The 16,461-nt window shown below is 39.0% G+C and overlaps 1 protein-coding gene across 3 annotated transcripts in view; it reads right to left on the reverse strand.

Moving 5' to 3' along the window:
- The window catches only part of Akap13 (A-kinase anchoring protein 13), a 285,672-nt gene that overhangs the window by 150,708 nt on the left and 118,503 nt on the right, over positions 1 to 16,461 (reverse strand). For 2 of the 3 annotated variants that reach the window (XM_028776648.1, XM_028776646.1), the window contains one exon: positions 10,770 to 10,953. In XM_028776648.1, the coding sequence (XP_028632481.1) occupies positions 10,770 to 10,953 (184 nt within the window). Of the gene's footprint in view, positions 1 to 1,379; positions 1,427 to 10,769; positions 10,954 to 16,461 lie in introns of those variants that run through there. The other variant, XM_028776647.1, reaches the window with a different exon arrangement.

The raw sequence follows: 16,461 nt of genomic DNA on the forward strand, positions 1-16,461 counted from the left end.
CAAAATGAACACAATATAGTTGTAAAGGATTATCTAGTTTTTTGAGACAGGGTTTCTCTGTGTAGCCCTGGCTGTCCTGGAACTCACTCTGTAGACCAGGCTGGCCTCGAACTCAGAAATCCACCTGCCTCTGCCTCCCAAGTGCTGGGATTAAAGGTGTGCGCCATCACCGCCCAGCTGTCTAGTTTTCAAGAACAAAAAAAAAACCCCACATTTAATCTTCCAAGTTACAATACCAATATACTGTATATAGTAAAATGTAAATAAACTACAGTTTCACAGAGCTACAGAGCATGAGCAAAATTTTACTTATTTATTTGTTTCCAGTAAAGTATTTGCTTAATTTGGTAGTTTTTGTGGATTAATGAGATTATATGTAGAGCTAAACACAAAATCTTTCTTTAGATTACAATTTAAGATGGTACCAAGAGGCATAATGAATGTCTAAATTTTAAGTTTTGAAAGCATGTATACTGTAAAAGAAAATGTGTTTACAAAGCTCCAGAAGGTATTTATTAAAATGTTGACTTGCTATAAAATGCAAATATAAGTCTTATCAAACAGGAAGGGGCTGGATCAATATAAGAAGCCATTATTTGAAAATGTACTAAGTTATAAGTATTTGTTTCAAATGTTCATACTGGTCTTTCTGTATTATGGATAAACTCCCAAAATCTTGCTGAAAAGGTAACACCAAAGAACATGACATTGTATTTATAAATGCACAGTACCTAGAGCCTAGCTCTTCTTTGTATTTTAAATCAAAAGCTCAGAAACTGTACATGGACTCCTTTCTAAAACTGTCTCTTCTTACTTTTCAACATTAACTACCACTGTAGTAGTTTCTAATTATGGCAACATCCAAACGTAACAAAAACTTAGTATAATATGCAACAGAAGTCCATCAGGCATATTAAGTATGTGTTTCACAAATTTTACAGGATCCACAACACATTTTTCAATTCTAGACTAGTATAAATTAGAAGTCGTTCTATACAGATACAGTTATAGCATCCAAATTGAGTCTATAACTGGCACCAAATCTAGTAGTTTATATATGCAATTCAACAAAATTCAATATCCCTACAGTACACTTCAATTAATACCAAGTAACCTAGCTGCCACAGGACGGTCAATAATTTAGCTCTCTCCTGTTTTCCCCTGCAACTTCAAAAAAAGAAAAAAAATCAGGCTTAATCCTAACATACACACAAACCTTCAACAAATTAACTATAAAGAAGTAGACTTTCCAGACTTAGTAACAATACTAGTCATTCAGGAGAAGTCCAAGCTACTTCTTGTTCAATTACAACAAAACGCTAGTGAAGAGCAGTGGGGAAAACTAATAATAATACATCGGTTTGAAAGCGGATACTTACACTTGTCTGCCCAAACACCATGAATATCTCAAGCCCATCCTATTTGGGTTCCGAACTCATACTATCACTTTAAGATAAAAACACTTGGGCCAACCCTCTCAAGTGGGGTGCTCTACCCTGAGCCTACTTTTGACAAGGAACTGCAAAATCTGGTTCCTTATTTGAGAGCTCCTGCAATACCTTTCATGAAACCACATCACTATAACATTGCCAAACCTCAAGGGGGCTTACAACATCAACCACAACGTCACTGAAATGGAGATAGAAAGTCTAAATTCCAGAAGAGCAACAACTAGACCAAGGGGATAAAAGAGTTATTTTGCACAAAATGGAGCAGTCGTCTTAGCTAGATATTGTCAGATAATGTTTACATATATGCAGATTCACTAGAAATATTACTGTCTTTCCTCTCTTTTTTGGGTTGAGGTGGGGGATGTATTGGTCCCTTGTTCATTACCATAAGGAAATACATTGGGCTGCATAGGTACAAACAAAAGAGGTTTATTAGGATAGTTTAAAGGCTACAAGTTAAGGTATCAGCATAGGCTCTGGGAAGATTCTCCTCGGTTGTATCATCTCATGGTGGATGGCACTGAATTCCAAAGCATGTATGGAAACAGGGGTCATATTACTAGATAAAAGCAGAAGAATCACTTGGGGGTTAGGTTTAGACGGTTATAACCAGCTTTGGTTATAAGAACTGCATTTATCTCTTCCAAGTGTGATCCTCTTAGACTTTAGGGTTGTCTAACATGTCTCATCTTCTAAGACCACTGTACTGAGGATCAACACACAAGCCCAAAACCCTATCCAAACCAAAGCAGGAGACAGAATTGTTTCTGTCCCCTAAGTAACCCGCACAGGAAAAATCTAAAGGAAAAGAAAAGCCAAGAAGACACATAATTTGAGCAAGTGTTGTCTATCATCAGCACCAAATGTCTGTCTGTTTATTCAAAGTTTAAGTGGCCAATGATCAAATAAATGTAGAGGTTACGCCAACCTATCAGTGAAGGCGCTCTTCTGATAAAGGAAATAAACATTTTCCAAGCTCTTCCTAGACAATGTAAAATACAAACTTCTTATATGCTTTTTAATACACAAGTTCTACTTGTTACTGTATAAAATATTCATTTAATATAAAAGTAGAGTCCTATAACTGTTGCCATTAATCACAGAACCACTATCCATTTTCATAAGAACAAGACACCTAGTTTTACAATATCAGTATGGAGAAAATGTACTGGTACTAGATAACTTACGAAGAACATTCTGTTTCTTAAGCCAAATGTCTATAAAAATTTAAAGGTATAAGCAAGAACTACAAATACTAAATCTTTATAAACTTTCAAAATAGCATTTATTAACATTACAAAGGTCTAGGTGTGATGGAAAAGGCTCAAAGGGTAAAGTGACGGCTGTGCAAGCATGAACAAATTTGTTCAGCTCTCCAGCCCCACACTGAGAGCCAGAGGTGGGGCATAGACCAGTAACTGCAGAGCTGGGGGCCAGGGCCTGGATCAGAAAGATCCTGGAACCTCACCGGTAAGACGATCTACCAACTGAGAATTTCCTGGTTCAATACTGTCTCAAAGAATATGGTGGGGCACTTAACTAGGAATCAAATTCAAGCCTCTAGGCATGTACACCAACACATACCAATGTAGACAAGAATTCTGAATATTAAATAATATGTATGGGGGCTGGAGAGATGGCTCAGCGGTTAAGAGCACTGACTGTTCTTCCAGAGGTCCTGAGTTCAATTCCCAGCAACCACATGGTGGCTTACAACCATCTGTAATGGGATCTGATGCCCTCTTCTGGTGTGTCTGAAGTCAGCTGCAGTGTACTCATACATAAAATAAATAAATAAAATCTTTAAAAAAAAATAATATGTATTTAATATTAAATAATACATATTTAATATAATTAAATAAAAAGTAAGCTAAAAATTAAAAAGAAAACAGTAAAAGAATTCTAAAATTATAGTTATCTCGTTCTATTTAAGCCATTTGGCGTAATAGAATGTTCTTTTATAAGTTGTGTTTTATAGAAAAGATGAAAAGAATAACCACACTGCCATCTCCAGATTTTATTGAAAAGAAAATGTTAACAAAAATAAACCATCCACAATCCACAAATAAAGCATAAGCAATAAATGTGTCTGTGGAAAAATTAGGCACCCAATTAATTAATTTCACTAAGATCAAAATAAAACTCTAATTAAAGTACTTAAGGAATACAAATCCTTCTCTGTGTCTGTGGACACTAAACATTTAAACAAAACCTTGTCAAAATGATTGTTATACAATGTCAGCCAATTTAGGCAGCTAAAGGAGTGTTGTTACTGTTTAAATAAGAATGCTAACACAAATGCTTTCAAGAAACCATGTCATTAAAAACTTTCATAATTCGATTATTTATAATACAACTAATTATAGATATTATTGATGTAGCATGAAAAGGCACATTCACAGTTAAATAACTGAAGGATGATCTAATACATGATAATATGGAAAAGTCCTTCCACTTTAAGGACAAGGTGTCAAAAGTCTAACTACTAAACTGTAATAAATGTACAGGATTATATTTCATTTTTTAAAATCATACAACTTCACTCCATGCTACTGATACTCAATTTGAGCCAAATATATTGTTTTGCAAAATAGTTATTCAATGTAACTATTTTTATGAATGTCTTATTAGCATATATTATACATATTTTATGACATTTCCATATATATATATATATATATATGTATATGTTATTGTGATCCACTTATCAAGTCCTTAAGAGGACCCTAAAAAGGCAATCACAGTGTTAACAACACATCTTACACAATAGTCCCGTGTTCTACTGTGAGGTGTGCATGTGGATTTCATGTAAGAGTCTTTTTTTTTTAATTTATTTATTTATATGAGTACATTCAGACACACAACAGAAGAGTGCATCAGATCCCGTTACAGATAGTTGTGAGTCACCATGTGGTTGCTTGGAATTGAACTCAGGATCTCTGGAAGAGCAGTCAGTGCTCTTAACCGCTGAGCCATCCTCCAGCCTGTAAGAGTCTTGAAAGGATTCAAAAACTCACAAACATAACCCCATTACAATGAGGATCCTACATTCTTCAAACAGAGGCAGGGGCTAATGGAAAGCAGGCCACCCTTCTGTACTTAAGTACTATTATATTCTGCACTCTGGCAGTCTCTCTCTGAATTCCTTCTTTTTCTGTCAAATTTCTACACAGGGAAGAATGTTTGCCTTATATTTCCATTAATGTCTGTGTCAAACCACTTTTTACGTATCCTACTTACTTTAGTTGTCTGAACAACCATTTTTCATCCACAAATCATAAAAACCATTTACTTCAGAATGGTCATTGTAGGGTTAAAATAGTATCTGAAATGTATTAACTATGGATTCTACTGCAACACAAGCATTCAATACATAACTATTTGTTGAATCAATGCTAAAAATCAGATAAAGCTTATGAAGATAAATACTCATAAAGTGGCTCTTAATAGCAATTGAAATATCTCAGCATTTTATGTAAATACTCAAGAGTTGACAGTCTTAAAAGAAATTCTTTTCTTCTAAAGACAGAGGCGCTGTAAGTCATTCTTAAATCAACTTGTAATATTCCTGAAATTGTTTCCATTTCTCTACTAATTTTAACTTTCAGAAAGTCATGGTATATACTACAAAAAAGAATTCTCAGCAGACTAAGCAACCGGAATTTGAGTTGACAGTGGAATGGCCTTAAGTTTACTGTCATTTTTACACACAATTTTATGAGACTTTCCAGGAGGTCACCGTATAGATTATCAAAGCATCTGCACACATTTCAACTAGTGCAAACCACCACATGACTGAGGAGAGCAGCAGCAGAGGCAGCACAGTTCTATTTATCAAAGACCTAAAGCAGCAGCGTGGAGTGGATGAAAGACTTTCTGTAAATCATGTATGCAAGAGAGGAAGTTAAGGCTTTCCCGAAGCTCTTCACCTCTCAGCAATCAACACACAACACAGTATCTCTTCAAACTCCAATACTGATGCTCCTTTATTTATTCTAGACTCTCGAGAACCTGGCCACTAACTCATAATTCTTGCACTACATACTCTAGGTCTCTAGCTATCACTTGAGGATGATGAAACATTATCATCCTTTATCAGGTGGGGAAAGCAAAACTGAGAGAAGAAAAGAAGCTTCATGCACTTGAAGTAACATGCTCCAGAGTGGTGGAGTAAAAATGCTACTGGGCTTGCACTCTTAGGTGCTACCTTGCTTCCAGTATCATCTGCACAAAGGATGCAGGTTCTAAAACTCATTCTTTATGATGTGTGAGATGGCGGTCAAATGTGCTAACAACTTGTTCAAGCTTTTCTTACTCAGATTGTTCCAAAACCACCCTCATCTATGGTCATCACCTCTTAGCAGTCAGTAAGCCTCGAACCTGCCAATCAGAGTTCTGTCTCTACTTGATCCATCATTAACATGGGAGAGGTTCTGATAGAAACTGCAAACTGGAAGAAATGACTATGATCTACCTGAACCCGGAGCAGGACTACACGAACTCCTTTGAGCCTAAGATTTCTCATAAGACTGGTAACATTTTATTGAAGATAAATTTTCAGATCATAAATATACTCGCAGTAATAGAATAAGATCAAAATGAGAGTAAAGCCAATAAACATTCCTTTCCTTGTAGTTATACTAAGTAAAAGTTAATGTCCATGGGTCATAAAATAAATAAATAAATAAATAAATAAATAAATAAATGTAAACAAACAAACAAACAATAAATGAAGAAGACTAAGAAAAAAGATAACTAACAAAAATATCCTTAATAGTGACTGGCGATAGCAAGGCTCAGCGGCTACAAGCTACTTAGGCAGAGTCACAGTGTTTGGGATCCCGGGCCTCACTCTGAAGCTGAACCCTGAGAAGACGAAGGGAAAGACGCACAAGGATGTGATCACCTCCATGCAGACCCTCTCATCTTCATGGTCCGATGTGACATACTCCATTACTATAAAGAAACTGGATAGCTTATTAAGACTGGGAGGCTACGTGTGAATGTATGACGTGAAGAACTTGGGTATACTTTTTCTTATCTGCAAATGAATTATCCTAGGAAGGTGTAGAACTCAAGGTCTAAAGAGATGTCTCAGAGATTGAGAGCACTTGTTGCTCTTCCAGAGGAACCAGGTTCAGTTCCCAAAATTCACATGGTGACTCACAACCATTCAAAGCTCCAGTTTTAGGGGATCTGATGCCCTCTTCACGACTCCATGGGCACCAGATATGCAAGTAGTTAGTGCACATAGATACATAAAAGCAAAACATTAACACATATAAAATAAATATTTAAGAAATTAAAAAAATTTAAAGGTGTAAAATTGATTGAATGAACACAAAAATTCTATTTTAAGAATGAGTTGGGATGTGGGAACTGAACTGAAACGTGAAATGATTTGGAAGTACAAAACGATGTCATGTGGACATCATGTGCCCTTAAGCCTCTATGAGTGACGTAATGTCACCCATGCCACTCACTGTTCATCATTAAGGGAATGGTGTTCGAAATGGTACTATCTTGGTGGTCATTTCTGTTACACCTTTACTTTTGTTCAGAATATATTTGTAAACAACCCTTTACAATCCGTTTTTCTGTTGCTGTGAAAAAATAGGCTGAAAAAAGCAACTTAAGGATTTATTCTGGCTCACAGGGTTCAGTCCATCTTGGCCTCGAAGTAAAGGAAGCAGAGGCATGAACTAGCTGGTCATACTATATTCACAATCAGGAAACAGAGATCCATTTCTCCACTTACAAGGTTTAAGACCCCAGGCAGGGAATGGCACCACCTACAGTGGGCAGTCCTTACCTCAATAAACTCAGTCAAGATAATCTTACCTAGACATGCCCAGAATCCTATCTCCCAGGTGATAAGAGATTCTGTCAAGCTGACAACTATAGTAACCATCACAGACTAGAAGGTAAAGCTATTTAGTTGTTTGTTTTTTTCTTTTAAGTGCATAATCCTTCCACAGTCTGGTCCCAATTTTAAAAGGAGGTGATGAAAGAGGTAGGCCTTGGCTGAATGATGTTTCAGTAAAGTACTTGTTGTGCAAGCAAGAGATCTGAGTTCCTATTTCTAGCACCAACATAAAAAGCTAGGCATGGTAGACTAGATCTGTCACCCCTAGTGCTTGGGTAGAGACAAGAGAATCAGGGTGCTGCCCAGGCAGTCTAGCCAAAACCAAAGAAACAAACAAGCTCTTGTTTCAGGACAAAACAAAAACCTTTCAGGTGGAACAAAAGAAGAAGTCACCCTGTATTGCCCTCTGTCCTTCACTGGTAAGCATTCTACATATATGCCCAAAAGAGTAAAGAATGCAGCACAGTAGTGAGAGGTACAAGCGGACCATTCCTAAAGCCCTGCGCTCAGCTCTCAGTATCAAAAGAAAAGGGAAAGAAAAAGAATGATGGAGAGAAAGAGACAGCATGGACCAGGCCTATCAGGAAGAAAATTAAAATGTGAGGGAAAAGACAGGCAAGTCATCCAATGTCTAATGACTTTAGTATATACTGGAGAGACGTGTAGTTGGCAATTCTTAACTTTCAAAAAAAACTTTTATGAGTCTTCTAAAATAAACCCTTTCCTCAGGAACGTCCATAAGTTCGCTGTATTTAAAGAACTACAGATCTCACCCTCAGACTCTTGGTAAGGATTCCAGAAGCAGAAAGAGCAATGGCAGTCTGTTATGAGACCTGTCACTCATTTCAGGCTCACTACCTTCTTACCATAGACCAGTGAATTTGCCTGATTCCCCTCTAATGTACATACTTTGTTTATCCACCTGTTGACCAAAATTTAGGTTACTTCTCTCCTACCTTTTAACTTTATTTGGGCCTTTAAAAAACTGACATTAAAAAAAAAAAACTCTGTATATTTATGGTGTGATTGACAGGTGTATAAGGTATAAATCAACCTACGTAACATATTCATCACCATATCCGCTAGGTTTTTTTTTTATGAGAACATTTAAATCTCTTTTTGAAATCTTAAAATATATACTAGTATTCTGACACATACTATGTAACAGCTCAATCATTTTTGTTTTTGAGCCAGGGTCTCTCAACATAGCCCTGGATAGTCTAGAACATCCTGTGTAGACCAGGGTGCCTCAAACTCATAGAGATCCACCCACCTATGCCTCCCAAGTGCTGGGATTCAATGTGTGTGCTACCATGCCCACCTGACAGCTGAATCTAAAGGACATTGTATGATATTAAAGAAACTAGATGCAGAAGGACAACCACTCTACCTTCTGCTTATGTGAGGGACTCGGAATGAAGATTCTTGGAGAAAGAGAGAGAGAGAGAGAGAGAGAGAGAGAGAGAGAGAGAGAGAGAGAGAGAGAGGGGAGAACAGAGGTTACTAGAGGGTGGGGACAGAGTGAATAGAGAGCTAGTGCTTCATGGGTACAGGGTTTCTATGTGAGTTCATAGAAGGTACTAGAAATGGATAGTAGTGATAGTTATATCACTGAGTTATGTAATCAAATTTGGCCAAAGGAGTACAAGAGAGAGACAAAGAGACAGACAGAGAGATAGATAGACAGACAGACAGACAGACAGACAGACAGAGTTCCTACAACAGAGAGAGGGAAAAAATGATCTCTCCTAACCGACCACCATGGCTGAAATTCTAGCAAAGCTTACTGGTATTCAACTAAGACTGAGAGAATGAGGAGAGCCACATCTACTCTTTCACTGGGCAGCTGTGACTCAGCACTTTCCTTGGCTTTAAACCAGTGACTACTCAGAGGACTTCCTGAAGGCAGAGGGACCTCAGGAAGTGCTCAAGCTCTCATCAAGTTCCTCTCCTTCATCTCCCGAGCAGACTTTCCCTCACCTTCCTCTGTAACATGAATTGTTAGTGACCTTCAGCTTTAAAATAAAATCTCAAAGAGTAATTACATTCCAAATTTCAAATCCTGCTATAATGACTGTCTTGTGACACCAGGGTTCAAACATGTAATGAAGCTGCTGCAATCATCTTACTTCCCCATTTGGATGGTGGTCCGGAACAAACTCCACTTCCCAGCAAACACTCAGCTGTTACATCAACTCTGGAGGAACTAACTGCCTTTGAAAATAGGAATACTTGTCCTGAGTTAATTGCTTCAATTTTTAGAACAATGTAGCCCTCTCTGAAACCATGAGGCAAACAACAGAATGAAATTGATCACTGGCCAGACGGTAAGCATGGAGGAATAGAATAGACTACATTCTGGAATGTGAGACTCAGTGTCCAAAGCTCATCCAAGATGAAGGGTGCCCCTCCTTTCCACTGCTGCATCTCAGCACCACTATAAAGCTGTCTGCAGGGATATTTCTGCCTGGCTTGACTGGGAAACCTATAAGCCTAGCAAATGAAACAACTGCAACAAAAAGAGTTCTGCTTATATAACTGTAAGCTGTCTTAACTTCTAAGCCCTCTTCCTGGTCCTTCCCAATTACCTTGTTCACATGCGACTAATAATGACATGGAAATCCAACCTCATGAAGTCTGACTCAAGCAAAGGACAATATCTGAGAATCTGGAAATACTGCCTCAGTTTACAAGGAGTCTCTCAATAGTAAAGAACAGGGAAGCAATATAGTTTTGGCTCATATGATATGATAGAAAAATGAAGATCATAAAACTAGTAAAATATACTAAGGAAGAAAATATTCCAATGAAGAAGCATTGGCTACTCTAAAGCATTTATTCCTTTATTTATAAAGGAAAAAAACATTCTTCAATGTTTTGACTAGTAGTCTTCCTCCAAAGGAGTCTTTAACGAAACACAGAACTGAACCCAAAGACAAACAGGATTTCCTACTGCATATTTCTCCAACAATGTAATTGCTTTTAACTGCACTCATAAGAAACTACTTCTCTTAACTTTATTCACAGAAATTGCATTCAAACTAAAATTCAACCTTTTCCATATTTTATATACAATTATAACATCTAACTACTAATTTCTAATTATCTTGTTCATGTCTTGAAGACATTACAGGAAAAAAATGTAGCACAGTAAAACTGTTTCTTCCTCTACTTGGTCATATACTCTATACACTAGTAACATTACACTACTTCCACAGACAAGATTTCATTGAGTTCTCAATAAAATACAAGTGGCAAGAAGCTGTGAAAACAGAGACAAGAGAAAGAAAAATGGAAACATGACTCACGCTGGCCTCTGACAATGAAGCAGTTAGCAGGAGCAAACTTACAGCCCTCCGTCAGCACAGGCGAGGTGCAGAGCCAGTGGGCTGTACTACTCTGAAATATGGGGTGGGGCTACTGACAGGAGAGGACCGGGAATGGACACTTACTCAGTCAGAAGCTGGTGAAGCTTGTGATAACCTCGCTCCAGTGCCAGGCTTACAGGCGTTGCCCCTTCCTTGTTGTGGATGCTGAGAGCTCCACGGCCACCTGGCTTCTGTAACAGGAACCATGTCAACCGCAGCAGTCCAAGCCGCACAGCAAAATGCATCAGGGTTTCCCGAGGGCTACCATCTGTGAATGGGGAAGGACATGATAAAAGCATGTAACAACTACCAACAAAGGTCAAAATCCCACAACAACAGAAAAAGACCAGTCCAGGCAGATACTGTTGCCTTCAAGTACCTAGCATCTCAAAGGTCATCTGTAACAGGCAGCAAACAACTTTATTCCAGGTAAAAATTGCCCTTCATGTAAAAACAAAAATAGGGCTAGAAAAAATACTGTGACAGAAAATTTTCAACAGGAGACAAATACCCACCTAGAGAACCAAGCCATTTCTGTGCTTTTTCAGAGAAGTTGATACAGGTGTCTCCGCTATGCTCTTTCCATTAAAAACAACAACAATAATAGAAGTAATGCAGGCCCTTGGATCTAAGGTGAACAATTTTCAGGACTCAGATGGGTATAACCTGAAGGGTATAATTACTTTCTAAAGAATGCTCAGACAGGAATTGGCTAGTTAAACACTACAAACAGGTTAGACTTGTTAAGCGCACACAGGTCTTTAGTCCCTCACACTAAGGGCATATCAAATTCCTGGCACTACCAGCCTTGTGTTTGCTTAATGAGAAAACGAAATGAATCTTCAGGTACAATGGGATGAACTGTAAGACTACACTAATAACCTTAGGAGAGAAAACAAGTGCTTGGTTTTATTTCACTAGAAATGAAGGATCCTTCTTGGCATACTGGAGTCACTAAGAGTGTGGGTAGGATGAGAAGGGCTTCAGATCAGGCAGAAGTGGGTTCATGCCTGGCCTTAACCACAGGGTGGCTAGGCATGGTTCATTTGCTTCTCAGAGCTTCACTTTCATATCCCTGGAGCAAGCCACTATCCCCTCATGGAGAGCTGCTGTAACAGAGAAGAGTAGGTGAAATGCTAGACTAACTAATGCCTGGTTGTAGGCTTCTCCTCTCTTTCCCTGACTCTGGCCCTGTTCTTGGACTTCGGAGTACATGCTAACTTCACTAGCAACACTCTTTCCCTAGCTCATCCACATGTGTGAAGACAGGTGCTAGGACCATAGCATTTTAGACTTCTTAGATGAACCCAGTATTTTCCTTTTGTCTGAATTTTCAGATGCTTCTGTATGTGGGTATTACAACAGGAGTGAACAATGAAGTGCCATGTTTTTTTTATAAACAATTTTTTAAAAGAGATTTAGTTTCTTTGGGGCTGGGAGACTTTTCATGTGAGTGCAGTGTCTGAAAGAAGAGAGAGCTAGAGTTCCAGGTAGCTGTGAGCCACTAGACCTGAGTGCTGGGAACTGAACTCGGGTCCTCTATGAGCTCTTAACCACTGAGATATCTGTCCAGTCCCAAATGCACTGTTTCCTAACATCACTTGTGTCACCCATAACCAATATAAATTTCATTAAAAGTAAATGGCCTTTCATATTTTTTCTCTTCCAAATCCTATTTATACATTGATCAACTCAGGATTTGCTACGTGCACAAGCAGGGATGGAGACTGAAATCAATGCTTCAGGAGCACAGCTCAGGAACAGAATGCTTGCTGAGCAAACATGTGGGCTGGGTTTAATACTCTGAACTAAACCCTACTCCCACAAGAAACCAGAGAAAACACTGTCCTTGAGGAAATAATTATGTTTCCAACCATAAATTTTAATAAACATAGCCTCCGAGGAAGTGGCAACGCTAGAGAAAAGGCAGAAAACTCTCATCAGGATTAAATACTTCTGACTTGTGCTTTGTGCCTCTCACAAACATCCTGACAACCTTATCAAAGCACCAGAGTGCTAAGCACTTACAGATCAGGAAATATGTGGGTATTTTCTTTTTCCAGAGCTGGTTGATTCCAGCCTTATCAGGTAATATGTCTTTAAAGTAGCTTCCTTTCCAGCCTCTACTCTTTCAAGTTCCTTTGTTCTGAGTCACCATAAGGTGAGTTACCATAAGGCCCAACAACTTAGATTATGGCTGTTTTCAGCCTCACTCCCCATTTTCTACTATCATTTAAAATATATGTAATTCGAAAGAACTATGCAATCACCAGATATTCAACAGTTTAAGTCCTACAATAAATATCCTATCTGCATTTGTTTTATCAACTATCTTTTCTTTCAGATATTCATTCAAAGGAAGCTGAAGACATCAGACTAACTTGATGGGTACCACCAACTAGAATTCAATACTGGAATTAAATGACTAAGATACAGGAAAATACAAGTATAACATTTGATAATTTTTCGAGGCAATGTCTTACTCTGTAGCTCTGCCTGTCCTAGAACTCACTATAAAGACCAGTCTGGCTTTGAAACTCAGAGAGATCTGCCTGCCTCTGCTTCCTGAGTGCTGGGATTAAAAGCGTGTACCACCACCTCCAGCCCATTTGATACCTGGATTGCCAAACTCCCATCAAAATGTAGGACATTATGAACATCAAACAAAGTTCCTTTATGCCCTTTTCTGGGTAAGACTTCATTACTAGAGCCAACCACTGCTTTGAATTTTTCATCTTTTTTGCCTACTTGAAAAGTCCATATAAATGAAATGCTACAGTAAATGTCTTTGTATAAGGCTACTTTCATCTTTCCTGAGATTTTCGATACAGCTGTCACCTGGTGTTCCATTTTATTGTTTAGTACAGCCACTTCATACATACATCTGATTGATTAAATAACCATCCATCCTTTTTCGTATTTTACTGTGTTTTCACACAAGTCATGTGAATTCAAAAGAGAGGTGGCAAAGGGCAAAGATGGAAATGTAAGTAGAATTTTATCCAGGCTGCTCTGCTCTCACAGCATGGAGCTCTGCCGTGACCCTCTACCTCCCAGACTGCTGCTCCTCCTCCTCTCATCTCACGTTTTATAATTCACAATCAGTTTCCATTCGCTGTGGTTCCCCAGCCCATGATTCTTGGTGCTGCTCTGTATTTGGGGAATTATTAAACTTCTGTGGGGTAGGTTGGAGGTGCTTGTGGGTGTGGTGACCAGGGAGCTCCCAGGGTCTATCTTCACCCAGCACTGGTGTTAAAGATGGAAGCCACTACATTTGGCTTTTTACGAGGTGTTGGGATCCAAACTCAGATTGCCATGCTTGTACAGTACGGTTTTTATCCCAAGCCACCTCCTCAGCCGTCAACTTTGCCTTTAGGTTGCTAGCTAGATTTCCTACATTGTCACTGGGTCCTTCATTACAACAGGAATTTAACTGCATCAAGAGCATCAGAATGCCCGTGTCATGTTTCCAACTCTTCATCTTTGTCCTCCTGGTTGTTTCTCCTGTGCACTTAGGGCTCCAAAGTGGTAGTTACTTCACATGACCCGTTTTGGTTGTGTTTCTTTTTGATCACTGTAATAGTTATTTCTTCCAAAGTTGTGATCAAAATACCTGACAGAAACAACTAAGGAAGGAAGCCTTTATTTTGCTCTTGGTATCAGAAATATCAGCCAATCACAGAAGGGAAAACAGCAGTGCAAAGATGTAGCCAAAGCTTATTCACGTGGCACCACATAGAGCATCAGGAGTAGGTCTCATCTCCAATGACCTGTCCTTAGCGATCTCTCCTGCCAGCAAGGCCCAATCTCCTAGAGGCTCCATAACCTTAAAAATAACACTCAAAAAATGTACATCAGTCTAGATTCAAATGGTAACAAGCACACTTAAATGCAAAGGTCTATCGTGGCTTGGTTAAACCACAGAGAAGGAGAGCAGAAAGGTCTGTAAGCTCCAACTGCTGTCTGCTTTCATGCTGGATACACTTTCACAGTGCTGCCCAGAGCTGTAGGAAAGCTCATGTACCCAGAAAGCATTCAACCACAAGGGGTCTGTTGGAAGATTTTAATCTTTTTCAAGTTATATTTCCTGAATAAACGGCTGTGAGAGTGTCTGGGCAGTGAAATAATCAAGGACTGTACTGTTCTATCCCATCAATGAACCCAATAAGCCCGCCTCACAGCTCTGTTTGAACCTGTAGCTGTGAGATTCCAAAATCACCACCCTGTCCACTTCTGGCCTATAGATAAATCTGCAGACCCACAAGAAGCAGTCATCTTCACACGAGGATGCACTCAAGCAGTCATCTTTACGAGGAATGGAAACATCCTTAACAGGCAGAGAAGGGCTCTGAAGAAGACTGAGAAGAACTGTGACAGTAACAAGCTTTGGAGGCAGCAAGCCTTTCAGAGTTTAAGCCTTGCTGCTGGTAGGTAGGTACTGTCTGTCGTAGGAGCCCACAGTTATCAACCCTTTGCAAACAGGGAAAAGTGCAAAGCAATCTTTTTGTGTTTTCTTCTTTTCTTCTTTAGCAAAGAAGACAGCTAGAAAAATAGGCAAAGAAGTATAACAAGGACATACTTAATATGGAAAGCTATCAAACATCCTGAAAGGGCTGTGGGAATTAAATCAACCACATGATTAGGGTTGAATAGCTACTAACCAAGGTCATCCAGTGAGAATGCAGTGCCTGTGTTTAGGGATTCTTCTTAAGTCTGTCATCATTCCCACTACTAAAGCTGTGGGTATGGCTGCCACCCTCAAAGACACTAACACCTCAGTTTCAAGATGGACATATTCACTAGGATGTGTTTCTCCTGGCTTTATGTATAGCAAATATTTAATGGGCCCATTCTGCTCAGAGTGAAACTGATTGCTATTCTACCATGGTCTTCCAGGAGAAATCACTCAACTTACCACTCTCCCTAACCATAGAAACACTGAAGAACTAAGGCAACTAAATAAGACTTAAAAATTGAGGGAGGGGGAAGAATGTCTGTGCTGCACACCTCACCTTCCATTCAGATGAACCTTCATTATCTGCACTCAAGAGAGCATATGCCAAAAATCACAGCGTGGAGGCTTCTTTATATAAACTCAAGATCAAGGAACATGTGGAAGAAATCAAATGGACAAGTGCTGCAGAGGTGGCTCAGTGGTTAAGAACACTTGCTGCTCTTGCAGAGAGCCTAGGTTCAGTTCCCAGCACCCATAGGGCTGCATCTGTAACTCCAATTCCAGGGGATATGATGCCCTTATCTGGCCTTGGTAAACACCGGGCACACATGTGGTACAAACATATACACTCAAGCAAAATACCTGTATCATAAAATAAATGAAATACAGCTGGGTATCATTGTGTTTGCCTTTAATACTAGCACTCTGGAGACAGGAGCAGGTGGATCTCTATGAATTCTAGTCTAAGCTAGTCTGATCTCCATAGTAAGTTCTAGGACTACACAGTGAGGTGCTGTCTCAAACGAATAAATGAGCAAATAAATAACACAATCTTTTAAAGGATGAAAAACATTTCTCCTTGCTCAAAAGTTAAGACTATCTTCAGCAAAAGTAAGAGCAGAGCAAAGCAACCCCACTGCTCTTTGCAGACCTTTCCTCCCAGGGCTGACCATTTATCCTTTCATGAGACTTGCTACTGACCCACAAGGGATTATTAATGTTTTGTACCTTGAAAAGATACTGAGCTAGTTGTCATTGTATATTTAAACAACTAGCCTGCTAACTAATATGCACTACCAGGCTATACTCTTGTCCACTTTA

This window comes from Grammomys surdaster, unplaced genomic scaffold (genome assembly GCF_004785775.1).
Source record: "Grammomys surdaster isolate TR1022 unplaced genomic scaffold, NIH_TR_1.0 271, whole genome shotgun sequence".
NCBI classification, from domain to species: domain Eukaryota; kingdom Metazoa; phylum Chordata; class Mammalia; order Rodentia; family Muridae; genus Grammomys; species Grammomys surdaster.